The sequence below is a fragment of the Nyctereutes procyonoides genome, unplaced genomic scaffold (assembly GCF_905146905.1).
Source record: "Nyctereutes procyonoides isolate TBG_1078 unplaced genomic scaffold, NYPRO_anot_genome, whole genome shotgun sequence".
In the NCBI taxonomy this organism is placed as follows: Eukaryota; Metazoa; Chordata; class Mammalia; order Carnivora; family Canidae; genus Nyctereutes; species Nyctereutes procyonoides.
In genome coordinates this window covers 7,196,774-7,214,868 of record NW_026575117.1, presented here as the reverse complement: position 1 = coordinate 7,214,868, position 18,095 = coordinate 7,196,774, and the positions used below count along the sequence as shown (strand labels likewise).

The window sequence follows — 18,095 nt, the reverse complement described above, 5'->3', positions numbered from 1 at the left end:
TGTTTTCATGTGACAGTCGAATAGGACTAAGGAAAAGCACATTATTTGGGTTGTTCGTTATCATCATTTTGTTGTTTTTTTTTAAGATTTTTATTTATTCATGAGAGAGAGAGAGAGGCAGAGACAGAGACACAGGCAGAGGGAGAAGCAGGCTCCATGCAGGGAGCCCGACGTGGGACTCGATCCTGGGTCTCCAGCATCACTCCCTGAGCCAAAGGCAGGCACCAAACTGCTGAGCCACCCAGGGTCCCTTTATGTGGCTTTTAAGTCATAAACATCAACTAAGAGGAAAGTATGATCCAAAGAGATCTAGGCATGTTCTAGAGAGCATGATGTGATAGGATCTGTTGGAAACTGGAAATATATGTTCAACTTAAAGACCTTTCTTTTTTTTTTTTTTTTAAGATTTTATTTGTTTATTCATGAGAGACACAGAGGGAGAGAGGCAGAGGGAGGAGCAGGCTCCCTGCGCAGAGCCTGATGTGGGACTCAATCCCGGATCTCCAGGATCACGCCCTGAGCCGAAGGCAGGCGCCAAACCACTGAGCCACCCCAGGGATCCCGAACTTAAAGACCTTTAGACCCATAATATCTATAACGCGCTTCAAGCCAAACAAGAAATATGAGGTTGCCAGTATCCTATCTTTATTGAAGCAGTGGAAGCTCCTGAAGATTTTTGAGGGGGGTAGTTACCTGGTGAAGCTTGATTTAGAATTTCTGTGGATGATTCTTTGTTCTCTTGTTAATTCCTTCATGGCTTCTTGTTATTTCTCCTATTTCTCTTTCAGTTAGTTGCTACATTGCCTGATGACGTTCAGCCTGGGCCTGATTTTTATGGCTTGCCATGGAAGCCTGTACTTCTCACTGCCTTCTTGGGAATTGGTTCATTTGCGGTCTTCTTCTGGAAAACTGTCCTTGTTGTGAGTAAATTAAACTTAAACCTTCACTCATCAAGACAACAGATCTATTATAATCACTTTTGTTTCTTTTTCAGTTACTAACATGAACACAAATGCTTATAACCTCTGCATTTCCCATAACCTTATCAAATAATTCAGTGTAATCTTTCTTGGTAAAAACTTATGCAAACAAGACAATGTGCATAATCTTAAGGGGAAGACTTCAATTTATAAATCTTAAATCAAAATTTTAAGATTAAGTTTATATATACCTTCTTGGGTACACATGTATGTTCCTAGTAGAATTGGGAACTCCTACAGTCATCTTGAAAAGCAATTAAGTAATATGTATCAGAAGCCTGAACATTATTATATCATTTTATTATAGTATAATACCATGTTTAGTTAATTGGTCTTGAAGAGATAACCAGTTGTACACTAAAAATCTTATATAAAGGTGTTCAGTGGAACACTTTTAGAATGAAAACTTGGTACAAACTAAATGATCCGTAGTAAGGGGATTGATAAGTTATTGTACATCCATATAATGGGATACTAGATAACTATTTATGTATTTTAAAGATACTGGGGCCCAGAAAATGCTCACAATTTAATGTCAAATGGAAAAAGGCAGAAATGAAGACTGCTAAGTGTAGGTAAACTGTATATTCTGTACATAAATATATAAAAATGTACAAATAGAAAAAATGCCACAAGACCAAGAATAGTAAAAAATAGTGGTATCTAGGACACTAGGTAATTTTGCAGTATTTTTTTATATGTATCTGTTGCACAGATTTTTAATTTGACCATGCGCTGTTTGGCACATTAAATGTTTTTATTTGGAAATACAGATTACGTAGTTTGCAAAGACATACTCTTAAAATTTTTATTCCTTGAGGGTCTGTGCAGAATTTGTCTTTTGTGCTTGTCTATATATGTACATCCATACATACTCATTCTTGTGAGTGTATTGTGTGTTGTATTGTAAATAGTTGTCTAACATAACTGGAGAAAAAAGTCATTTTGTGTAAATGAGCTTTGCAGATGAAAAGCTTTCAGTTTCAGTTGTGGCTTAGCTGGTGAAGTAGCGAGAGCATTGGATGCATGTCTTTCTAAGATTGATTATTTCTTTTTTCTGATGTCTTATTTTTATCAGACATATCATTGTTCATAAGCTTTCTCTCCTTGCACGAGTGATGGTAAAATCACTTAAAAAGGAGCATCATTTGCCTGGATTCCTGGGAAGAGTCCTCTAACCTCATCGGACTTTTCCTGTGATAAAAGGAGAAAGGGAGCATAGAAAGGATGAATGAAAGGGGAAAAGATGAAAACGTTTTTATTTCCCACTCTTGTTTCTCCCATCTTAAAAATCCTAAAACCTGCTTACATTTTCACAGAATGATGAGGGCTTTATGTCCTAAGTGTTGCTTCTCATCCTCAGAATTTGGCTTTGGAACCTTGGTTCCTGCTATCCCTGCTCTCATTTGCCTGCTCTTTGCTTCTTCCTACCTCCTCCTGCCTATTGATTTGGGTGAAAGGAGGGCAAAAGAAGCTTACTGTCTCATTAGCAAGGCTGTGATATTAGAGAAACAGTCATTTCTTTTTGTATTGGAATTCTGAGTGCATTTTCCTATAACATTATTATAAGTGGTGTTAGATACTGTGATAATGAGATACGTGAATGATTTATGGACTGATTTGAGTATCTCATTACCACTTACAACTTTTGAAAGTGGAAATAAATTCTGGGTTACAGAGACATTTAGTAACAATTTAAAAAAAAATCGAGTACCACTTAGATTTTGTGACCCTATAATTGAGTGCTATCTTTAGAGATGATTTGGTGGTTAGTTGTTGTTTTTCTTGTTGCCTGTGCATTTCTCTCTAGCGGTCTTCTTTCCCTTTCAGGTTTGTGATCACTGTGTTTAGGGGCTTGGGATAATCAGATGATCCAGAATAATTATTAGATCTCTAAGTTTAGCCAATTGGCAACTTTTAATAGGATTTCAAAGAAGTTTTCTGGTGAGAGAAAGAGACATACCTTGGGACAAAGATTATGCCTTTAATTTTGTTTCCTGAAAGTATCTTTGAATAGCCATGGTTTCCTGACCTCATTCTGGCTATTTGGGGGTTGTCCAGTGATCTAGTAAAAGAAACATTAGTATATTTAATATGAAAATAACCAATTCCATTATTAAAGTTAAATGCTTTAATAAAATTGGTACTCATTTAATGGATAAACATATCTTTAGTTAGAAAATGAGTTACTTTAGAGCTTTTATCTATCAGAAATTATAAGGTAATCCCTACCAGTTACATTTGAAATGCTTTTTAACCTTTTCTTTTTTTGTTTAATCCTGTGGATTGTTATGATGAACCAAACTTATTAAATTTTCATTTACTTACGATTTAACTGTCATATATAATATTTCTATAATATAATGTAATATTTCTGTTAACAAAACGTTTTGACATCAAATTTAATTTATTTTTTTCTAGGTAAAGAGTAGAGTCTATCAAGGTAAATATTTAGGCTTATTTTGTTGTTTGTACTTTTCCCTCAGTTTTGGTGCTTGATACGAGTTTCATATAAGCTAGAAATGGATACAGTGACTTCTGATGTCTGATTGAGTTACTGACTCCCGAGTGGTTTTATTAACCTTCGGTTGCTAGCTTAGATGACAGAGTAGATGGTGATGCTACCAGTGAGCTAGGAGAGGAGACCGAACAAATTGTGGGAGTAGGAAGAAGATGACCAGTTTGATTTGGGGCAGATTAGCTTTGTTGATTTAGTGGACATTTATTACATGTGAACAGAGTACCTGTGCTAGTGGTTTAATCAATATGGTATCTATTTATTTAAGTAGATAATTTGAGGAATAGAGATGTAAACCAATGTGCTTGTCTTTTTGTCTTTTTCTTTTTGCAATTGACATATTTTTGAAATGGTCACATTTTCTAAGAAGAAAGGTACTCCATGAAGGGAAGGATATCAAGCTAAAATATTTTATACCCTGTAGCCTATCTTTGAGATAAGTGTAAATTGGAATCTCATTGAAAGAAGGGTCTTTATATATTTTTCTTGAATTTTGGTAGTATTTTTACACCATTATTGGTATTAACTACAGGTTGCTTTTTAAAAGGCGTAATGGTTACGATAAGTTCTTTTTTCCTCATAGTGCTAGATAACGTACTGCTAATACGTTGGGTAATTTAGATTTATTTAGTCCTCATAATCTTGTGGATTTCCCCTCCCTTTTAGTCACTGAACAGCAAATTTCTGAGAAGTTGAAGAATATCATGAAAGAAAATGCAGAACTTGTACAAAAATTGTCAAATTATGAACAGAAGGTATGTTATGTTCTTAATATATTATAGTTAACTCTAAATAACTATTCTTTTATTATTCTTTCAGTATTTTCCCCTTATGATTCTAGCTTGAATTATTTCCTCCTGTTTTATGGGTCTTTTGTTACGGTATTTTAAAATTTCATTATTTCCTACAAAGCATCCAAATCTGAAATAATCATCATATGCGTAAAGTACGGGTTTCTTCTCTAATGGGTTACTACTCAGAGATAAGTTCTGATAGCCCTGTGGTTTATATTTCTGAATTCTGTGTGTCTTATTTTATATAGATTAAGGAATCAAAAAAACATGTTCAAGAAACCAAGAAACAAAATATAATTCTGTCTGATGAAGCAATTAAATTTAAGGTGAAAATCCTCTCTTTTTAAAATTACTTTCTAAAAACAAAAGAAAAATATGAGTAATTATTATTGATCTTAATTTTTTTTTAATAGGATAAAATCAAGAAACTTGAAGAAACAAATGAAATTCTGGACGATACAGCTAAAAATCTGCGTGTTATGTTAGAATCTGAGAGAGAACAGAATGCCAAGAATCAAGACTTGGTAAGAGTTTTGCTGCAAAGCATTAACTGTAACTTGGCTTTCAAACTGTTCTGTAGATGGGGTGGATTGAACTCTGTATTTTCCCGTGCCATAACCAACGGAATATTGGGAGTCAGGGAAAATGAATCTACATCCATCCTTCTTTATGGAATCTTAAATGCTAGTACCACAAGCTGTTATTTTCATGATCCTAGGAAGTATTTTTGTCCTTAGGCTTGGATAATTTCCATACTGCTTGGCTCTGCCCCCTGAAACATGGAGAGCAACTAAGAAACTGTACTTTGTTTGGTTTTGCATGATTCCTTTTATTTAAAAAAAATTTTTTTAAGGTTTTATTTATTTATTCATGATAGACATAGAGAGAGAGAGGGAGAGGCAGAGACACAGGCAGGGGGAGAAGCAGGCTCCATGCTGGGAGCCCGGGGCAGGACTCAATCCGGGGACTCCAGGATCACGCCCTGGGTCAAAGGCAGGCGCTGAATCGCTGAGCCACCCAGGAGGAATTCCCCTCCTTTGATTTTTTAAAAATATTTTATTTACTTACATGAGAGAGAACACAGAGGGAGAGGGAGAAGCAGACTGTCCCCTGAGCAGGAAGCCTGACTTTGGGCTTGATCCCAGGACTCTGAGATCACGACCCCAGCCGAAGGCGTATGCTTAACTGACTGAGCCACCCAGGCACCCCCTACATGATTCCTTTCAAAGATAGTTTTAGAACTGTAGGAAAGTGGCAGTGATATTAATGTTGGGTTTCCATATATCGCACACGCAGTTAAGCTTGTGCACTCGGCTGACCATGTACTTGCCAGGTTTCTCCACTCTGAATTTACCTGTTCCCACTCTTGGGTGTACTGTTCTCTTTGGAAGGAAGTAACTATGCCCAGCCAGCCCTCTCTTCTAAGAGTGAAGAGTATGCTCCGCCTCCTTGAGGAGGCAGTACCTTCACAGATTATTTGGAATTCTTCTGTAAGACAGATTTTTCTATTCTGCCTCAAGTCCCACCATTCTTAGTTTCAGGCAAGAGAATTTTTAAAGTCACTTTGGGGATTTTTTTTTTTTTCTATAACAATAGGAGAAACCATGATTTGAACTAGATTACTTGAAAGATTTTTTTTTCTTCTTTCTTTTTTTTCTTTCACCTTTTTGTCTGGTCACCTACCTCATTATCTCATAGCCAGAAAGGCTGTGGATAGCATGTAACAGAGCTCCAATTATTTTCTTCTTTCCTTATCTCTTTATATTCTTGACTTTTCTCCTCGGCTAAAACTGAATCATCTGCTTTTACCTGATATGTAGAGGATGGCTCTGGGATAATGTTTCATCTTTTTAGCACAACATATCCCACTGTTTCTACTAAAATCCTCATACATTTTTTTGTGTTCTTCTTCCAAATGGCAGATACTGGAAAACAAGAAATCTATAGAGAAGCTGAAGGATGTTATTTCAGTGAATGCCTCAGAATTTTCAGAGGTAAAGCTGCCTATAATTTCTGCAAGATGTTCATAGGTTTAATAGTTTTGTTGAAGAGCAAACATTTGATCTGTGCTAGAATATGCAATAAATGAAAACTGTATGTTTCTAGTTGGGAAGGTGTAATACCTTTCCTTTAGAATTTATTCACTAATAGGAGTGTTTTGCATTAGGTTCAAATTGCCCTTAATGAAGCTAAACTTAGTGAAGAGAAGGTGAAGTCTGAATGCCATCGAGTTCAAGAAGAAAATGCTAGGCTTAAGAAGAAGAAGGAACAGGTAAAGAAAAGTTAACATCCTAGATTGTGTGAATTAGGGGACCTGAGTATCATTACTTCTTGAGTATCTTTTCTCAGATCTGTTTTTAAGGAAATGAAATATGTATGCAGAATTCTATTCTTAGATGTGCAAAGTTTTAAACTCCCAAAATTGAGTGCATGTATATATTCTCCATCTGTTCTGAATTTTAAGTTCTTTTCTATAATTTCTTATAGCTATCAGAGTGTAATATAGTCTTTGTCTTATCAGATACCAACCAATTATTCATTTGAATAGTTTCAGTAAGATGATTTGCTTTTGACCAAAGAATTTGGTATTTATAACCCTCCTTTGAGTAGTTACTGCTTCACCAACCAAAGGAAGGTTACATGAACTGCAGTGTGGACATGGGAGATAGTGAGATGTCCTCCTTTGTCCCTATTGAAGTGAATTATTTGAATTGGCTGCAATTTTCTGAAGGATACAGTAAACTGGATGGACTTCCTTGAGAGTTGTTGTACTCTTACTTCAGTTCTTAGGATCAGGGCCACTCTCCCCTGTCCCTTACCAAGGCTTCATTCAGTCCATAATGACAGGTCAAAGTGTAGCATGACGCCCTGTTTCCCTGTCTTATTCACTTGGCCCTGATGTGTCCAGTGCAAAAGCCCTAGCCTTTGGAAATTCATGTGTTTTTTTAGTTGCAGCAAGAAATCAAAGATTGGAGCAAATCACATGCTGAGCTCAGTGAGCAAATCAAATCATTTGAGACATCTCAGAAAAATTTGGAAGTAGCTCTTACTCACAAAGATGATAATATTAATGTAAGTTCATTCACTTGAATACATACTTAATTCTCCTGAAATCTGCTTGAGAAGCTCTTTCTAATACCCTTTTGCATCTTTTCTAGGCTTTGACTAATTGCATTACCCAGTTGAATCGGTTAGATTGTGAATCTGAATCTGAGGATCAGAGTAAAGGAGGAAGTGAGTTAGATGAGTTAGCAAATGGAGAAGTAGGAGGTAAGTTCAGTTTCAGGGAGGTTGGACCTCTTTTTGTGTTCCTGTCTTTAATTACACTGATGCTCCTCTTTGGGCTAACTTCCTTTTTTAAAAAAAAAAAAAAATATATCTATTTGTTTTAGAGAGAGAGAGAGAGAACGAGCAGGGGGAGGGGCAGACTCCCCATTGAGCAAGGAGCCCGAGGCAGGGCTTGATCTCAAGGCCCCGAGATTATGACCTGAACTGAAGTCAGGAGCTGGGCACTTAAAATGACTGAGCCACCCAGGTGCCCCTGACTAACTTCCTCTTAAGTGTTAGAGCTGTAGGTGTCTATCTGTATGCACTGGACAGAGGTGGGTTGCAGGGCTGTGACATAGCAGTGGGTGTGCAATGAATGTGGACTCTGCTTTTCCATCCCACTGAGGACTGCTTGTGTGTGTATGTACTGGAGCTGGGACCGGCATAGTTGTGACTTATACCTCTAAGTGTAAACACGGTTCAGTAGAAGAAATTTATTTCTTGTGGGGATGACAGTTGAATTTGGTTGTCATCATCTCTGTAGCTCTGCAGTTATAGAGCCTACAACCAATTTCAAGAGGACTGAAGTGCTGGGGGCCATACACTAGGGCCGTGAGAGTGGAGCTAAAGGGTAGCAGTATTTACTGATAAGGGACCTGTTTCTGGACACTGTTCCAAATTGGACATTCCTTGCACAATGGGCATTTTCAGCCACACCTGGTAGCAGATTTAAGGGATGAGCAGAAGATTAAGTCTTTCTATATGAGATACCTGACCAGAGGGATGTAGATCTGAGGGAGAAGAAAGAGCCTTAGTTCACACATCCTTTCTTGTTTGAGAATGGCACAGATGGCATTTTTCTTATATAAACTGGGAATTCACTTTTTGAATCTAAGTTTGCAATTCTCTGAAAAGTCACAGAGCCTAATTACTTTTCCTGGTTGATTGGTTTTTCCTTTGAATGTTTGAACATGGCAATTGTTTAGTTTGGAGGAAATCAAGAAAATAGAGTTAAAAAGCAAAGGAGGAAAATGCAATTAAAGTCTTTTGTATTTTAGGTGACCGGAGTGAGAAAATGAAAAATCAGATTAAGCAGATGATGGACATTTCTCGGGTATGATCTTTTTTGTGGAGTACCCTAAGTGCCTGTGAATGCTCATCATGCCTCCTTTGTAAGGATAGTTCTCTCTTTTGGAATTTTTAGACACAAACTGCAATATCAGTAGTTGAAGAGGATCTAAAACTTCTGCAGATTAAGCTTAGAGCCTCAATGTCTACTAAATGCAACCTGGAAGGTAGGCTGCTTCCTGAAAAGAAAGTGCTGATTCTTACCCCTTGCAGACTGGCACACACTGCTCAACTGTTTTATCCTTTACAGACCAAATAAAGAAATTAGAAGATGACCGCGATTCACTGCAGTCTGCCAAAGCCGGCCTGGAGGACGAATGCAAAACCCTGAGGCAAAAAGTGGAGATTCTGAATGAACTCTATCAACAGAAGGAAATGGCTCTGCAAAAGTAAGATGTTCATGCTTCGTCATTAGCAGTCTTGCCGTGTAAGTGAATGTGTGAACTGTTGGACAGAATTTTGTCTTTTTAAAAGATTATTTGTAGGGTTTTTTCTGTCTGTAATTTGTAGAAGTTTGTCTTTCTTCCTTTCTTGTTTCCCATAATTTGCATTTTTCTTTCCATTGGAATCAGTTGTCAGAAATTGTTGCCTGTACTTTGTTTGGCAAGTAGTGGTTTACTGGTGTGAATGATTACCACTGCGGCGTGCTCCTTGAGGATCCACTTCGTTTCGTGGCTCCATGGCATACTTCACTTTCCTTCTTGATCCATCCTATGTGTTCTAATACTCCTTGATCCAGCTTTTCAGAATCGGAGTGATTTGTAGGACATGATGTTTAATAGAATAAATACTCCAAACGGAATATTCAGTAATTTGGAGATATCCTAAATTTTGGACTTTTAGTTAGATTCTCAGATTAAATGTTACGTACTGTAATCGTGGTGAGGATATTTGGAGTTTTAAATATAGACAAGCCTGTTTAGTATGTATATTTAGGTATTAATTTTCTGAAATCTACATCTCAAATTTGAAGTTAGGTGTATGTTTTTAAAGATGCACTTTTATAGTTCTAAGTTTTTTTTCTCCACCAAAATATCTGAATTCTCTACAAATAGGTTGGCAGTGGCAGTGGCTGTTCATGATTGGTCTTGTTCTTTACTCTGGCATATATCTACCTCAGCCTTTGAGAAGGCTTATCCTACTGAGCAAAGTTAATCTTTTTTAAGTGCTCAGGCTATTACTTGATGCCATGAAACATCGAAAGCATACCACTAATGTTTTCTCTGATCCTTTGCTCACCATGCAGTCAGTTTAGATTTTCCAGATTTCGTTCAGGCCAGTTATAAATACTTGGCCTATTTCAGAGAAATATTTCTAATTTCATGACTTTATTAAAATTTTTTGAATTTTTTTATTCTTTAAAGATTTTATTTATTTGAGAGAGAGAAAGCACAAAGGGAGAGTGAGAGGGAGAAACAGACTCCTTTCTGAGCAGAGAGCCTGATATAGGGCTCAGTCCCAGGACCCTGAGATCATGACCTGAGCCAAAGGCAGATACTTAACCAACTGAGCCACCCAGGCTCCCCGACCCCATTACTTTTTTTTTTTTTTCTTTTTTTTAAAAGAGCATTTCTTTGCCACCAATAGTAATCTTCATTTCCTAAATGGTAATTCTTATGATAGTCATCATGGCACTGTTTCATTCAGTTTATCCAGCATGCGCTGAGTCACCTTGTCGGGTTTGTACCCTGCTCTCCATCCCCAAAGCCTGTGTTAGTTTGGACCCATATCCTCTTTCCAGCTAGTCCGTGACTGGTCACCTCTCTCCACTTTCCCTTTCTCATACCCCCTCTTCCAGGCTGTCATCAGTTCCCTCTCAGCCTAGAGTGAACTTATTTAAAATGCAAGTCTCTGCAATGGCCTCCTGGGCTTAAAATCTATGAAGAGTGCTCCGTTCTCTTCTGGATCAATTCCAGACTCTTGCACAGGCAGGTAGGACACTTCCCCTTAGTTGTTTGGAGATGCCTCTTCAGATGCATTTCCTGCAGGCAGCTTCCGATACCAGCTTTCTGACCTGCAGCCACACCAAACACACAGTTCTTCATGCCACTCTGAACCTTCTGTGCTGCTTTCTCTGCAGTAAAATGTCTTTTTACAGTTTTTCCACCTGGCAGTTTCTGCCTACTGAAAGGTTTATGTTCCTTAAAATCTTTCCTGGAATGCCTTGTACCATCAATAGGTAGCTGTAGAGACTGGGTGAGTGTGCGTTTTCTTCTATAATATGGCTTCTAAATCTATATTTAGGTTTAATTCTACTTGTTACTGGGGTACCTAGCTGCCTCACTTGGTAAAGCATGTGACTCCTGAAATCAGGGCTGAGTTTGGGCCCCACTTTGGATGTACAGATTATTTAAAAATAAAAAAAAAAATTGTAAAAAGTAAAATAAATCTACCTGTTACTATTTGCTTTCTGATTGATGGCTTGTTCTGTGTTCTGTGTTCCTTCCTTCCCTCTGTCTTTGGATTATTTTTGATAATTCTGCTTTTCCTCTTTTTAAGCTTGATAGTTAAAGCTTGCTCTCTCTTCGTGTAGTTACCCTAAAGACCACAACATGTGTCCTGAACTTGTTGAAGTATGACATACATGAACAGATTTGCCTCTTTCAGGGCTTGAGCTCCTGAGTGGGGTGTAGATGCTGTCTGAGTAACATACCTTAGTTCTCTGTACACCTCCAGCACTTTCTGGCCAGTTCTGCTGACACACACGTGCATAGTTCCTGTAGCCTTTCATTCTCTCCCCCATCTGTAGTCTTTCCTTGGGGGTCCCTTTTATTCTCCAGAAGGACATCCTTTAGTTACAGATTTGATCAGTTTATCTTTGTATGAAGACATCTTTTTAAGGATTGTTACAGGATGGCTGTAAGATGGTTGCAGTTACCTAATATCATTACTTTGAAAATAACCAGTTACTTTCTGGTTTGATAGTTCCTTTGAGGAGTCCAGTGTCTGTCATCTCATCCCTACTCAGTTTCTCATCACTGCCCTTGCAGCTTGCAGCCTTCTGTCATGCTTTCTGCTGCTGCAGCAGTGTTATGGGGAGGTGTGCAGGTGTGGAGTGGGAAGTTGGGGTTGCATTTTTTGCTTCTCTGCCCTCCCCTATCTCATTTGCATTTATGCTGCTTGAGGTCATTGACACTTCTTAATTTGGGGGACCTTTGTGTATTGATTCTGTTTCATTCTATCTTGTAAGATTCTATTTAAACTTTTTTTTTTTTCATCTATGTTTCTTACATTTTTACTTGATTTGCTACATTCTGGATGGTGTTTTTTCTGACCTGTCTACCTTGTGTGCTAAACTCTCTTCATTTTGTCAAATTGGCTGCTAAAACCATTCATTGGGTTTTTGGGTTTTTTTGAAGATTTATTTGAGAGAGAGTGCACACTTGTGTACATGAACAGGGGCGAGGGATGCATGGGGGGTAGGGAGCTAGCAGGGAGGAGAAAATCCCCAGCAGACCCTCTGCTGAGCCAGGAGCCTGATGCAGGGCTCGATCCCAATCCCAGAACCCTGAGATCAGGACCTGAGCTGAAATCATAAGTCAGATGCTTAACTGACTGAGCCACCCAGGTGCCTCTATTCACTGAGTTCTTAATTTCAATTACTATGTTTCAGTTTTATAGTTCTGCCACAATTTATAATTTTGACTTTCACTTCTTTGAATATAAAACCATAATTATTTTAAAGTCTGTGTAATGCAGTTATGGGTCAGTCCCTCTTATTTTTTAGCTTTTGATCACAAGTGTGCCTGGTTAGTTCACACTGAGTGGCCAAATTGTCTATAATAATTATAGAGGAAACTAAAGGTCCAGGATGCTGTTACTTGCCTACGGAAAAGATTTCAGTTTATTTGTAGCATGAGTTCTTTACTTTAATCCAGTCAGCAATTCAGGTCATTTAAAAAATGGCCTCGTCCCTTCAAAGGACACCATGTTGCCTCTTTGCACAACTCTTTTTAGTCCAAATCCACAGCCTCAGACTTTTAGTTGGGGGGAGGGGTCCCCCTCATTGGCAACCTTGAACTCCACTTCATTTTTCTTTAAACCCAGATCTGTTGAAAGCTCTGCTCAGTCTCCTTATATCTTCATTGTCTCTGTGCATGGAATGAACCTGGGGAAAAGGTGGCTTCCGATGCCAGGCTTTCTCGTAATTCTGAGATTGCTTTTTTTTTCTGGATCTTCACCTCATACATTAAACTTGTTAGCTAGTATCTTAGGTTTCTGATGCCTTCAAGCACATATTTTATATCGTTTTGTCCAATGTACCAATATATTATAGCCATTCATAAAATACTTTGCTGAGTGTTGAATGGGCCATTATAAAAGAATACATAAATCTTTTTCTCTTTCCTGTTATAAGACCCTTTAACTATATAGCTTTTCTTATTTTGCTTCTCAGAAATTTAAATTTCAAATGTCTTCTGAATTCGACTTCTAGCAAAGATATACAAGGGTAATAAGAAAATAACGTTTTTAAACTCTTAAATGCTGCCATCATTGCAATCTATTTTATAGTACATGGACATCTTGAGCTTGAAGGTTAATTGGATTAAAACCAGTTTTCAGTAGGCAAGATTGATTATGGAACAGCTGGGATTCTTTTTCTGTTTCATTCACTAGATGTTGCTTTTTCTGATTTTTCTCTTTCTCAAATCACAATTCCATTGAAATCGGTAGTAGGCGTTCCATATCTGAAGTGCAGGATATGTTCTGTGATTAATTGCACAGTTAGAAGCTAGAAGGCACATTTTAAAAGGCGCCGCCTTTGTTTGGCTCACTGTCTTATCTCGGTACCCATCTTGGGTTAAGAAGCTGTCCTTTCTTGGTAGAAATAATGGAAGTCATTATAGGTTTTTCTGTGGTGAGAAATAAGAGAAGTAATTATCCCTTGCTTTGAGAAGCTTAATTGTGTGAGGTTGATCGGCCATGGCCTTCCACAGTCAAGTTAAATGACCCTTCAGCGTATAAAGCACTAGGAACTTTCCCATACGTATAGAGTGTGTTTGACATTTACTAAACTGTTTACTAGCGAGTAAACAATCATGAGAAGTTATAAAGTGCGGGTGATTCGCTGACAGCCCAGAGGTTGATTTTTATCCCAGAATGTCAAGTTTGGATTCTTTTCTGACTTTGTATGTCTGTGCGTTTTAGCGGGGAGGGGAGGCAATGTGTGACCAGAGGCATTCAAACAGACTGCTGGGAAGACAGAAACATGTCTGACTGACACCTGATTTTGTCTTAGGAAACTGAGTCAGGAAGAGTATGAGCGGCAGGAGAGAGAGCAGCGGCTGTCAGCTGCAGACGAGAAGGCGCTTCTGGCTGCGGAGGAAGTAAAAACGTACAAGTGAGTTCAGCTCCGAGGGTGGTGTCTGGGACAGGGAACCTCTGTTGGTGTCTTTCAAAAGCAGGTTATGTTGTGTAGAACAGAACAACAGAACATAAGTAAATGGTCATGGGATGTGAATACAGTTTAATTCCTATGAGAAAAAATGAATTTTAAGTTAACAAAGGAAAAAACTTTAACAACCATTGCCTTCTCCCCAGTACTGGCAAGACTGTCAGGGAACTTGGTTTGTGCCAGCAGTTCCACGTGATTCTGCGTGTTGGAGGAATTCATTCTTTCAGGAAGAATAGCCTTGCTATAGTGATGTTTCTGAAATCATTACAGTGGTTGTGCCACTTGGTAGACACAGTAGTCACAGCTCTGGGAACTTTTCTGTGGCTGTAATTATAGGAAGAAAAAGCTTTGTGGAGGAAGATAGTCATAGCAGGATTGCTGGAGGACATTGAAGAGCAGTCAAGAAAATTACAGTGTGGCAGCTCAGACTTCAGGCATTAGATAATCAGGAAATTAGGCAGTCTTAGTTTTGATCGTGTTATACTGACTGTAACCTTGTAAGTATGTTTCTACGTGTGGATGGAGTCTGCGGGAATGCAGGTGTTACAGGGAAGGGGATATGGTGAGACATTCAGATTTTTCTTTAGTTGCACTTTAATTGATAAAAGCACGTGTGATTTTTAGGCGTAGAATCGAAGAGATGGAGGATGAGTTGCAGAAGACAGAGCGCTCGTTTAAAAACCAGGTAATTGCCTTGCCTCACCCTGCCCTGCCCTGCAGTGGCAGGGTTCTTCTTGTCTGATAGAGATGATTGTAGCAGCTGCCATGAGGAGTCCCCACGTGGTTTTCCATGTATTGTCTTTTTCAGATTGCGACTCATGAGAAGAAAGCTCATGATAACTGGGTAAGATTTTTTTTTTTTCCTTTCTTTCCTTGTGTGTGTAGTCCGCCACAACTGATTCAGATCTGTTTTTTCCCCAATAGCTCAAAGCTCGTGCTGCGGAAAGAGCTATAGCCGAGGAGAAGAGGGAAGCTGCCAACTTGAGACACAAGTATGAGATCTGGAATTCCACTTTCTCAGCGCCTTCTCAGGATTCCAAAGGCAGTGCTGCTGGGTATCTAATAAGGAACTGATGCTGTATTTCACATTTAAGTCCGTTCTTTTTCTGTATTCAGGTTACTGGAATTAACCCAGAAGATGGCAATGCTGCAAGAGGAGCCTGTGATTGTGAAGCCAAGGCCGGGCCGACCCAGCGCCCAGAACCCTCCGTGGAGAGGTGGGGCCGCGCTCTCAGGGACAGCATCCGAGGCTGTGGTGCAAGTATATATGCACTACATTCTCGTCCTGATGCCCTAGAAGTGATCCCAGAACTTCCTAATGAAAAGTTGCCTCTAAGCGGTAACATTTGCTGTCATCTTCAGGTCCTTTGAGCCAGAACGGCTCTTTTGGTCCATCCCCTGTGAGTGGGGGGGAGTGCTCCCCGCCTCCCACGGCTGACCTGCCTGCGAGACCGCTCTCTGCTACGCTGAATCGAAGAGAGATGCCTAGAGGTGAATTTGGTGAGCATCCACATTTTACTTGGCAGCAAGTTGTTTCTAGAGGTTCCTCCACTTCTATTTGAGAATTCTAATGAAGATAGCGTTTTAGAATTTGGGTCTGTCCCTTATAGAGAAAAAAGTGTTTTAATTTGTCGTGATGTATAGTCTGCTGTAAGATCTGCTTTAGAACAGAACGTGTTTATTGTTATTAACATTAATATAAGTATTATAGATACATAAAAATTTTTTTATAAGTAAGAATATATAATTACTGTTTCTTACTTTATTACTATAAAATATAAGTCTTTATCTTTGCATTTCTATAGAGTTCCTCTCTGGGATGTTGTAAAAGTTGCTTCAAGCCTATACACTTAATACAGCATACATCCATTTCTCGTTAATACACGGCGATGTCTGTTTCTAATCGTAAACACACGTGCAATACTTGGTAAGATACGCAAGTCCGATCACAGACTGAACACATCAGCCTGTACGACTGTACCAAGCCTGTAACTTGAAGCGCCAGCTGCTGCTATTAACGTACAGGTTTTATTGCTGTTCTTTTAATCCAACAGCTTTCAATTCTTTAAGTCTGTGCCTATGTCGGGATTTCCCATCATGTATGAGGAGACCCGTTTTTAATGTTTCTTTCTAGGTGGTAGAGCTGAACCCTGACCTGTCCACAGTTGGTTGGTTTCTTCTGATAAATCCATACAAGGGCTCTGTTCTTTCTTTCTTTCTCAAGGGTCAGTGGACGGGCCTCTACCTCGTCCCCGTTGGTCATCTGAGGCATCTGGGAAACCCTCTGCCTCTGGTAAGGGATCCGAGTGTGTTAGAGTGTAAAGTCATGGAGGAAGTGGGTGGAAGAGCCCTTATTCTTCCTCAAAGGGAATATACATCAGGATAAGTCTAAATCCGTTCTCTGGCCTTCAGCAGATCTGGGATCTGGTGCAGCTCCCACGATGAACAGCAGCTCGAGAAGCTCTTCCCCTACCAAGGTGACGGATGAAGGCAAGGTAAATCCTGCAGTCACTTTGAATTGGAATTAAGTATTTCAGGGAACCTTGAACTTTTGCTATAACCCCCTCTCTGTGTCATCCTTTTGCTGTTTGTGTGTCTGTTATAGCTATACTATTTCATTTATTTTTTTAAAAAGCAAACTGTTCCCCAAGACCCCGAAGGCCCTTCAGTTCCCAGCAGTTCACCCGTGGCTGAGCAGTCGGTAGTAGTAAGTACTTAGAGGTTGAGGACTGAGCTGAGCTGTTACTTGGGTGTATTTCTGGAAAGGATCTGAAGAGCATGACACTAACCCGCTTTGCTTTAAATTGCATGTTAATGCTGATCTTACTGTTGTCTTGGACTTGGAAGTGTTGCTGCGTTGCTGAAATCTGACTGGTTGGTTGGGTTTTTCTCCTCCTCCTTCCTGACTTGGTTAGGCTGTTAACCTGTTTGGAACATGTTTGTTACTAAAGGACGTGGAAAGTCATCACCTAACTACATAGTGTGTGTGCTTCAGTGTTCCGGGTTCTGAGGCAACGTAAAACAGTCCTGAACGACTTAATTCACCACTTAGGTGTTTGCAAGTGCGCCAGTTAAGATTATCTCCAGTTGTATAGCAAGCAGCCTGTTTTGAATAACCTGAGAGTACAGATGGGTAATGGAGGAAGGCAGGCTGGAAGTGAAGTGTGCTGAGTGCTGAACATCTCTCCTTACCCTCCTTTCCCAGCAGTGGCCTTCGGTGATCTCCACATAAATGTGTTCTCTACTAGAGCTGCGCCAGTCCTCATGGCTCCCAGGGCTTCTCTGGGCTGAAATTGCAGTGTGTGTTCTGATTATTTAGAATTTCTAACCCCATTTCCCATGTGAAAGTCTCTTACTGTAAAGCACGGCATTACTGGTGCAGAAGGTAAATATTGGAGGTGTGCCTGCCTCTGCACATGTAACCTTGCTTCTTTTGGAAAATGCTTCCAAGTTTCACCACAGGACTCTAGGAACATGCATTTCTTGAGTTTTTATCCAAAGGCAGCGTGGATCCGGGACCCCTTTGGAGTGGACGTTAGGGAGGAAGAGGCAGGCAGGCAGGCTTAGAGGCAGACCTGATACAGAATTGCAGTGTGGCTTCTTACATGCTGTGTGACCTTCAGCAGATTATCTGATACTCTGTCTCTGTGCCCTCATTGAAAACAGGATGCTCCTGCTTAAGAGATTGAGAGATCGGAGGATTAGAATTCATGAAAGGAAATTGAGTAGTGGGTACTGTTACATGTGTAGAGAGTGGATTTTTCATTGTTGTGTCCTGTCCGTGCTCAGTGTGGCAGTAATGCACCGTGTGGCAGTGGGAAGGACGTGGGTGTCTGTGGTATAGGGTTTATTAGTCAGGAGTCATTTCTGTTAATGTCCTTCAACTATCCTCTTGCTTTCTCTTCCCCCTGCATATTCCAGCAGTAAGGGGATTCCGGTGAACCATTCGCTTCCCTGCCATTCCTTTAAGCTGCCAGTGGGAACAGACAGGAGGGCTCAAGTTTTTTTGCGCC

General features: G+C 39.5%; 1 protein-coding gene across 10 annotated transcripts in view; it reads left to right on the top strand.

The window, feature by feature from the left end:
- MIA3 (MIA SH3 domain ER export factor 3) overlaps window positions 1-18,095 on the top strand; it is a 78,669-nt gene that overhangs the window by 58,588 nt on the left and 1,986 nt on the right. For 5 of the 10 annotated variants that reach the window (XM_055334001.1, XM_055333994.1, XM_055334002.1 and 2 more), the window contains exons 7-27: window positions 789-920; window positions 3,402-3,423; window positions 4,165-4,253; window positions 4,541-4,618; window positions 4,706-4,816; window positions 6,215-6,286; window positions 6,460-6,564; window positions 7,242-7,364; window positions 7,451-7,562; window positions 8,618-8,673; window positions 8,764-8,854; window positions 8,938-9,076; window positions 13,927-14,028; window positions 14,707-14,767; window positions 14,891-14,926; window positions 15,007-15,074; window positions 15,199-15,299; window positions 15,445-15,582; window positions 16,307-16,375; window positions 16,495-16,577; window positions 16,718-16,789. In XM_055334001.1, the coding sequence (XP_055189976.1) occupies window positions 789-920; window positions 3,402-3,423; window positions 4,165-4,253; window positions 4,541-4,618; window positions 4,706-4,816; window positions 6,215-6,286; window positions 6,460-6,564; window positions 7,242-7,364; window positions 7,451-7,562; window positions 8,618-8,673; window positions 8,764-8,854; window positions 8,938-9,076; window positions 13,927-14,028; window positions 14,707-14,767; window positions 14,891-14,926; window positions 15,007-15,074; window positions 15,199-15,299; window positions 15,445-15,582; window positions 16,307-16,375; window positions 16,495-16,577; window positions 16,718-16,789 (1,860 nt within the window). The remainder of the gene's footprint in view (window positions 1-788; window positions 921-3,401; window positions 3,424-4,164; window positions 4,254-4,540; window positions 4,619-4,705; window positions 4,817-6,214; window positions 6,287-6,459; window positions 6,565-7,241; window positions 7,365-7,450; window positions 7,563-8,617; window positions 8,674-8,763; window positions 8,855-8,937; window positions 9,077-13,926; window positions 14,029-14,706; window positions 14,768-14,890; window positions 14,927-15,006; window positions 15,075-15,198; window positions 15,300-15,444; window positions 15,583-16,306; window positions 16,376-16,494; window positions 16,578-16,717; window positions 16,790-18,095) is intronic. The other 5 variants (XM_055333995.1, XM_055334003.1, XM_055333999.1 and 2 more) reach the window with 3 other exon arrangements.